The 9,084-nt window shown below is 42.9% G+C and overlaps 1 protein-coding gene across 1 annotated transcript; it reads left to right on the top strand.

The window, feature by feature from the left end:
• The first annotated feature begins 7,323 nt into the window (after window positions 1–7,323).
• FGFBP3 (fibroblast growth factor binding protein 3) lies at window positions 7,324–8,081 on the top strand. Its single transcript, XM_036437997.2, has one exon. The coding sequence runs from the start codon at window positions 7,393–7,395 to the stop codon at window positions 8,065–8,067; it is 675 nt and encodes a 224-aa protein (XP_036293890.1). The 5' UTR covers window positions 7,324–7,392; the 3' UTR covers window positions 8,068–8,081.
• Window positions 8,082–9,084: the final 1,003 nt, after the last annotated feature.

Below are 9,084 nucleotides of genomic sequence, written 5' to 3'. Positions count from 1 at the left end.
TATATAAATGTAAGGAAAAAGAAACTAGCTTAAGTACCTGCTATATGGTAGGCACGTGGTATGCATTATCTCATATAATTTGTAGGATTGCCCTGTAAAGTAAGTTTTAATCTTCACTTTATAGGAGAGGAAACTAAGCTCAGAATGTTTAAGTAATTTACTCAAGATCCAAGCTAGTAATAATATTTACTGTTCGTTCATCAAGTATTTATTCATTCATCAAGTATTTATTTGGCACCTATTCTGTGTCAGACACTCTGCTAAGCACTTTTGTGCTATTACATCTGATTTAGCTGGTGTTCAAATATCTTCACGTTTCACAGTCTCCTCCCACCTGCATTCGCAAATTTATCTCCTGCCACTGAAGCTAACCAGCAGGTACTATTTACTGACTGTACTATTTACATTCATTGATTCAACCAAAATTAAGTATGTACCACCCTGCTAAACTCTGTACTAGAAATTGTGACTGCAAAAGAAACCAGAACAGACAAGGAGCCCACTCTGGTTGAAGTTATATTCTAGGAAAAAGATAAGAAAATGCCATGTTTGCATGTTATGTAAAACAGAACGATGAGATAGGCTGATTAGAGACTCTAAACTGGGTAATGAGGAAAAATTGAGGAGTCACTGAAGGTGAGGCCCAAAGGACAGCAGTGAGCCAGCTGTGTGAAGACCTGGGGTGCCTTCCAGGTGGAGGGTACCCCAAGTGAAAAGCCTAAGAGAAGTCTGCGGTGTTGGGAGATGAGCTGGGAGAGGTAGAAGAGGGCCACTGTAAGGAATTGGGATTCTACTCTAAATGCAGAAAAAAGTTATAGAGGGTTTTAAACTTGAGTAAAGGGATCCGGTATACACTTTAAAAATCTTACTCTAATATCCAAGAGGTAATTAGATATGTAGTTATAAAGGACATTTAGAAGAGAGGAAAGGGCTAATATGATAGGTTTTTAAGGGAGAGTGTGATAACCAAATATATTGATGTCAGACTAAATTGTTCTTTTAAATATATTTTATTGATTTTTTACAGAGGAAGAGAGAGGGATAGTTAGAAACATCAATGAGAGAGAATCATTGATCAGCTGCCTCTTGCACACCCCTTACTGGGGATGTGCCTGCAACCAAGGTACATGCCCTCGACCAGAATCGAACCTGGGACTGTTCAGTCCGCAGGCTGCCACATGTGTCAAACACAAGGCCCTCGGGCCAAATCCGTCCTGCCAGGCCTTGCAATGTGGCCCGCACCGCGCTGTCATCACTGCACTCCGCTGCGTTTCCATCACAATGACAGTTTATGACTGTTCAGTAAACCATTCGGCCCTCGATTTAGGCTGGATTTTAGATTTTGGCCCCTTCTCTGATTGAGTTCGACACCCCTACGAGCCAAACTGGTTTCGGCAGACTAAGTTGTTTTTAAGTCATTCTTCACCACACTTATCAGCTCTATGCCCAGGAGAATTATATAACCTTTCTAAACTTCAGTTTCTTCATCTGAGAAATAAAAATAATGGTACCACAGAAAGTTGTGATCAAGATTAACGGAGATAATGAATATAATGTTTATTGTAATAAAAAACTAATTCATTACATTAGTTATTCTTTTTGTTAACTATGCGACCTTGGACAAGTGGCTGTACTATGTTTCAGCTTTCTCAGCTGTGAAATGGGGATAATAATAGCATTGGTCCACAACCCTTACCTGAAACCCCAGCCAGATGGTTTTCTAAATTTAGAATTCTTTCCGTTTTGAGAAGTTATCCAATATACATGCCTTTTTTTATATCACACCCCAACAGCTTCTAGGGCCTCACCTTATTACCAAATACATTTCTAGTTCTGCAGCAAAATGTATTAATAGGCATACTAAGAGGAATAATTAAAAGACTGTAAATAGCTACATGCTAGCTCAGATGAGGTTTTGCTTCCAAATGAATTTTTTTAAAGTATGATTTTTCAGACCTTTTTCAATTTCAGAATTGTAAATAATGAACCATGTACCGTACTTTTAAGGTACATGTAAAGTTATAAGGATTAAATGAGTGTAAACATGATACACTTAAAAATACTAAATGTCAAATAGCAGCTATTATTAATTTTATTATTACTAATCTTCATCCAAGGATATTTTCCACTGATGTTTAGAAAGAGTAGAAGGGAGGAATAGAGGGAGAGACACATCAGTGTGAGAGAGACACCTTGATTGGTTGCCTACCCCATGTCCCCCAACCAAGGCCAGGATTGAACCTTCTACCCAGCTGCATGCCTTAATGAGGAATTGAACTCAAGGCCCTTTGGTGTGCAGGCTGATACTAACCACTTAGAAACAGTGTGTAGAGTGGGGTCACACACAGATAACTAAACCAACCACTGGCAATGGGGATGGAATAATCCTTAGACCACCCAAGAGACAGTTTCAGCTTCCCCTGAGATAAGCTCTACTGTGAGAACTGGAAAGAAGGTTGCTTCACCTCTAGGCATCATGCATCCAGGGAAAAGAAGGAAAAGGAAGGAGTAAGAGGCAGTGCTTGCCTCAAGAAAGCAAAAATCTTCCCAGACCTAATATCTCATTGGCCAGAACAGTGTCATGTGGCCACTATAGCTGCAGGGAATTCTGGGCAGATCGTGAAATGACACATGCACTAACTTTAGCCTTTTCTCATATGCTCAAAAGACCTTTGATATGAATATAAAAGTATAAATTATCCAGTTAAATTATTTAGAGATTTACATCAAAGTTCTTACATCTACCAATACATTGTTGTCTCATGGTAACCACAAAATAAATTTTAGATGGATTAACTGAAATTTTAAAAATAAAAATAGTATTAAAAGTATGTATATTACATGTTATATGTAAAATCCCAAATGAGATTTTATATGGATACAAACCCTGCCTTTCTGTAGTCAAATGAGAGCAGGGTGACTGTGAAAGGAGGAGAAAAGGAGAACCAGCCTAATATCCTAACTTCAGGCCCATACCCGGCGTATGGTTGAAATAAACATTTGCACATTCAGGTTGAGGATCTTGAAATTGAGAATTGAGTTGTGAAAAGTCTACTTAGGCCTATACACTTGAAAAGTTTTTGGGTATCCTCAGAGGTACGTATAATCCAGTTTAAAGACCACTGCTCTCGGGAAAACTCTGTACACAAGATTTCTACAAGAGTGTTCACTGCAATACTGTTTATCAGCTAGCAAACTTAGGAATGGCCTAAATCTCCATCTCGAGAATGATGGACAAATTAAATGTAATATAGCATATGATGGGATACCAACAGCAGTAAACTAAATTAACTAGATCTATATATGCCAATGTGGATGAACCTCAAAACCATAAGTTGAGCCAAACTGGATAGAGCTATGGCCTTAGGACTGAAAGGTCCTGGGTTTGATTCCAATTAAGAGCATGTACCTGAGTTGTGGGCACATCCCCAGTGGGGAGTGTGCAGGAGGCAGCTGACCGATGTTTCTCATCGATGTTTCTAACTCTCTATCCCTCTCCCTCTCTGTAAAAAAATCAATAAAATATATATTAAAAAAACACCGTAAGTTGAGTAAAATAAGCAAGATACAGAACAATATGTACAATATCAGATAATTTCTATAAGTTCAAAAAAACTATATTTACAAAGCAATATTATTTGTATTTTTAAATTATGAATTATATTCAATATACAGAAAAATATAGAGAATAAAATCTATGCATGTACTTACCCACCAAATTTAACTAATGCTAGCATTTTACCGTATTTGCTTCAGATACATTCTTAAGCAGTTGAATGTGTAATTGGGTCTTATATGTCTCTCTAATCCCTTTCTCCTCCTTACCTTTCCAGAAATAATTTACTACGAAGTTTGTACCCTGGCCGGTTTGGCTCAGTGGATGGAGTGTCAGCATGTGGACTAAAGGATCACAGGTTCAATTCCGGTCAAGGGTAATGCCCGGGTTGTGGTTTTGATCCCCAGTAAGAGCCATGCAGAAGGCAGCCAATCGATAATTCTCTCTCAACATTGATGTTTCTGTCTCTCTCTCCCTCTCTCTTCCTCTCTGAAATCAATACAAACGTTTTTTAAAAAAAGAAGTTTGTGTGTAAATTACCCGTCCATGTTCCATTTTGCTACATATATGTGTATCTGTATCCAGAATATATAAAGAACTCCTACAACTCAACAACAACAACAAAACAACCTAATTTTAAAATGGGCAAATGGCTGAAACCGGTTTGGCTCAGTGGTAGAGCGTCGGCCTGCGGACTGAAAGGTCCCGGGTTCGATTCAGGTCAAGGGCATGTACCTTGGTTGCGGGCGCATCCCCAGTAGGGGGTGTGCAAGAGGCAGTTGGCCGATGTTTCTCTCTCACCGACCTTTCTAGCTCTCTATCTCTCTCTCTTCCTCTCTGTAAAAAATCAATAAAATATATTTTAAAAAAATAAAATGGGCAAATGACTTGAATAGACATTTCTACAAGGAAGATATACAGATGGCCAATAAAACATGTAAAGATGCCCAACAACATTAATTACAGCATTGCAAATCAAAACTACAGTGACGACAGTTGACACCCATTAGGATGGTTATTATAAAAACAAAAATAAGCAATCAAACAAACAGTAAATAGCAAGTATTGATAAGGATGTGGAGAAATTGGAATCCTTGTGCACGGTTTGTGGGAAGATAAAAAGGTGCAGCCACTCTGGGAAAGCTAGTATGTAGGTTCCTCAAAAAGTCAGAAACAAAAGTACTACATGAGCCTTACCCAGTTTGGCTCAGTGGCTAGAGCGTCTGCCTGCAGACTGAAGGGTCCCAAGTTTGATTCCAGTCAAGGGCATGTACCTTGGTTGCAGGCACATCCCCAATAGGGAGTGTGCAGGAGGCAGCTGATCAATGTTTCTCTCTCATCGATGTTTCTAACTCTCTATCCCCCTCCCTTCCTCTCTGTAAAAAATCAATAAAATATATATTTTTTTAAAGTACCACATGATCCAATAATTCCACTTCTGCGTACCAGTATATAACCCAAAATAATTTAAAGCAATAACTCAAAGATATCTGTATACCCATGTTCATAGCAGCATTACTCACAATAGTCAAAATGGGGAAGCAACCCAAGAGCCCATTGACAAATGAAAGGATAAATAAAACGTGTACATACATACAATGGAATGTTATGGTTCCTAAAAGGAAGGAAGTTCCAACACATGCTCCACCATGGATCGGCCTGAAAGGCATTATGGTAAGTGAAATAATCCAGTCACAAAGGGACAAATTCTGTCTGATTCCACTTACGTGAGATACCCAGGGTAGTCAAATTCACAGAGACAGGCTTAGAATGGTGATTGCCAGGAGGTGGAGGGAGGGAGGAATGCATTACTGTTTAATATAATTTCCGTTTGGGAAGATGAAAACCATTCTGGAGATGGATGGCGGTGATGGCTGCACAACAGTGTGCTTGTACTTCACGCCACTGCACAGGACACCTAGAAGATAGTTAAAATGGTTAATTTTGTGTTATGTATATTTTACAGAATTTATAAAAACTTCTGGTAAGAAGCTCCTTCCTTCTGGCATGGCACAGCACATCGCTGCCTCCTTACATCGGGAACAAGGTCTCTGACAGAGAGCATGGTCTCTGGAGTGTGTAATGATGCCTCTAGATAATAAACTTTTTCATTGTAATGAGAGCAGAATGTCACAAGATGTCACTCTTTAGCTGAGAAACTATTCCAACTGATTCAGTCGCTGTTGGCAGGAATGCCAGAGCAACTAACAAAAGCCAGTAACCACTCCTCAGTACTTCACTCATACACACATGATTTTCTGGGAAACTCATTTCATCTCTCTGGTATCACCAGACTGGTAAAAACAACAACAACAACAACAACAACAACACACACACACACACACACACACACAAAGAACCTAACCCACAACAACTTCCTTTCTTAGGTCAATATACACTATTGTATATTTAATATATGCTAATACATATTTAAGTACATTCTTCTAATTTAAAAGATTTTGCTTTATATAGTAGTACTCAAGTTATAACTGTTTAAATACACCACCAATAGGAGTTCAGTAATAGAAAATACTGTCTGCAAGATGGATTCCTTGACATCTTGGGGAAGTATTTTAGAAAAATACACACATGTGTAAAACAATTGTAGTAAAAAAATATAAACTCTTGAAATTTAAAAAATCACATTTATTACTGAGATCACTTTTTAAATGATGAAATATCCTGATGTATATTTTAGCTTTGTTTAAATATAAAAGTTTCAAGATTCAAAAATATTTCAATTCTTAAAGATTATAGCATTTAAACTGATAATATTACCTTGTAGCTATAATCCAAATAACTTATTTTTTAAATTTTTCTATTTTGGTAAGAAGTTTATAGCTGACTTATAGTACCTAAAAATAATCTAAAGCTTAAATGTTCACCCCTGGACTCTGTGATATATTAATAAACTAGAATATATTTTATTAGTAGTAACAATTACTAGGATTAAATTATTGTGATAAGAAAGACTATTGGAAATGATGAGTGAAAACATAGAAGTCAGAATGATATAAAAAAAAAGAGTGTAAGTAGTGCTCGATTTAGAATATTGCTTTAATTTTATTGTTTAACTTTTAAAACTTAGGTCTTTCTATTTAACTTTGTTCAGATGATTAAATATGTTAAAGGAAAGAAAAGAATTACTTGTTAAAATTCACATAATTATTTTAAACACTGGAAGCTAAATATACGATTTATATTCGTGTTACAGAGCCTCTTCTATCATACGTGTGTGTGTGTGTGTGTGTGTGTGTGTGTGTGTGTGTGTGCTGGGTTGGTGATGGGAAGCCTCCCAGTGTGAAAGAAGTCTGGGAGGGGCATCGTGGGAGAGACCCCTTCTGTCCCATCAATAACACGTTCAGTCCATTCCCTGGGAGATGGCTAGCACAGGCATCTCTACTGCAGTCATCCCCTTACCCTAATAAGGCTCCGCTACCTCTGCTAGAACTCGGTAAGCGCCTGAGGGATCATCTGAAATTATTTGGGGGTGGATTGCTTATTGGTCGTGGAGAAGGGAGGCTGTGGAGGTGGTAATTATCAGGCATTGCTTTGCTTGGCATTGCCATTGTGTTTTGCACGGGGTTTAAAGTTTTATTTAAAAAAATGATTATGTAGAGGAACTTTTCCGTGGGGCTGCTGCAGTGGCCCCCTGGAAACAAGCGCCCAGAAGGTCTGGGGAGAGGGAGGGATTGGCAGGAGCAGGTGCTGGGTGGGGCCGAGGACTGCGCGCGGGGGGTCAGCCTCTGCCTCTGTCCCCAGGTCGCAGGGATGCTGCTGTCCCGGCCCTGCCACCCCTGACGAGCCCGGGGGCCCCGGAAGAGCCCACCCGATCCATGAGTCCCCTGAGGCTGCGAGCATCATCCCTCTTGCTGCTGCTGCTTCTTCTGCTGCTGCTGCTGGGCGGCTGCCTCCTCGCGGCCGCCCGGAGGGCCCCGGGGGCGGCGGGCAGCGCCGCGGCGTCCGCCCGGGGTACCAGGGGCGGCTCCCCCGGCCGCTTCCTCAGCCCCGGGCGCCAGGCGTGCAGCCGGCAGCTCGTGCGGTCAGCCCCGGGGCTGCGGCTGCGGTGCCCGGGCCCGCGCGGGGAGCCGCCACCCCGCCGGGCCCCCGCGCCGCCCCGGGCCCGCCTGTGCGCCGAGCCGCGCCTGGTGCCCCGCGCGCCCCCGCCCGCCGGCCCCACGACGGCCCGCCTCCCCGCCCAGGAGCCCAAGCCCCGCCGGGCCGGGAGCCGGGGGCGGCCCCGGGAGCCCCCCGCGATCGGCCCCGCCGCCGCCACGGAGCCCCCGCCCCGGGGCGCGCGCCCCAAAGGGAAGCCCCCGGAGGAGAGGAAGACGAGAAAGACGAAAGGGGGCAAGAGGAAGGCGGCCCCGGACCCAGGCGAGGAGCGGCGACCCCTGGGGACAGGGCCGGATGCCCACGGGCTGGACCCGAACGCCAAGTTCGCGGGGACCTACTGTGCGGAGGAGTGGCACTCCCTCTGCAACTTCTTGGTCGGCGTTTGGAACGGCTAAGGGGGCCGGCCGGCCTGGGGGGAGACACAGAGGGTTTGGGGGGTCGGGGGGTCGGGGGAGAAGGCGTTCAGATGGATGGAGAAGGAAGCGAAGGGCACCTTAGGGCAGGAGATGACGCGGGATAGAGAGTGAGGAGGAGTCGGGGGTCTAGAATGGAGGTGGGGATGGGGGCTTGGGATGCGAGTGTCATGGAAGTGGGTATGGCGAGTCTCTGGGACAGCAGAGAAGTGTAACCAATTTGAAGAGTCTCCTCCACCCTGATTAAGACCAGAAGGAATAGTGGAAACAGAAGTAGGCTTAAGTAGGCTTACCTTAAATGCGTAAAAACTGTATGCGGGGGTGGGGGGGTGGGGGGAGATGGGGACAGAGAGAATGAAAAAAAAAATAAGGGGGAAAGTGACGAAAGTGATGTGAATCTCACGTAGGAAGCTGATACACTGTGTACGGTGTAGCGCACATATTAAAATGTAATCACGAGCAGAAACCGGTTTGGCTCAGTGGGTAGAGTGTCGGTCTGCGGACTGAAAGGTCCCAGGATAGATTCCGCGGTCAAGGGCATGTACATTGGTTGCGGGCACATCCCCAGTAAGAGGATAGGTATGTTTTCTGGAGTTCTCCATTGCTCCTACACATCTTATCAATCGACTTCATTCATGTTACAGGCCCAAGCCCAAGGGCACACGCCAGGGTTCCAGGCTCAATCCCCAGTGGGGGGTGTGCAGGAGGCAGCTGGTTGATGTTTCTCATTTATGTTACTAGCTCTCTCCCTCTCCTTTACTCTCTGTAAAAAATCAATTAAAATATATTTTAAAAAATGTAATCACGAATAATTGATAGCTTGAGCCAAGTTGAACTGTATAATGTCTTCTCACCTAATCAGCCGACAAGGTTTCCAACTTTTTTTTTCTTTCTTTCTGAATTAATATTAACTTGGACGCTGCTCAGTAATATACGTGATGTCTACAGGGAGAGAAGCCATTCGCTGGCCAAAATGGACTCTAACGAATGATTTCAGAA

The sequence above is a fragment of the Pipistrellus kuhlii genome, unplaced genomic scaffold (assembly GCF_014108245.1).
Source record: "Pipistrellus kuhlii isolate mPipKuh1 unplaced genomic scaffold, mPipKuh1.p scaffold_m20_p_15, whole genome shotgun sequence".
Classification (NCBI taxonomy): domain Eukaryota; kingdom Metazoa; phylum Chordata; class Mammalia; order Chiroptera; family Vespertilionidae; genus Pipistrellus; species Pipistrellus kuhlii.
Note: the sequence above shows the minus strand (reverse complement) of the source record. Positions and strands in the feature narration are given on the sequence as shown.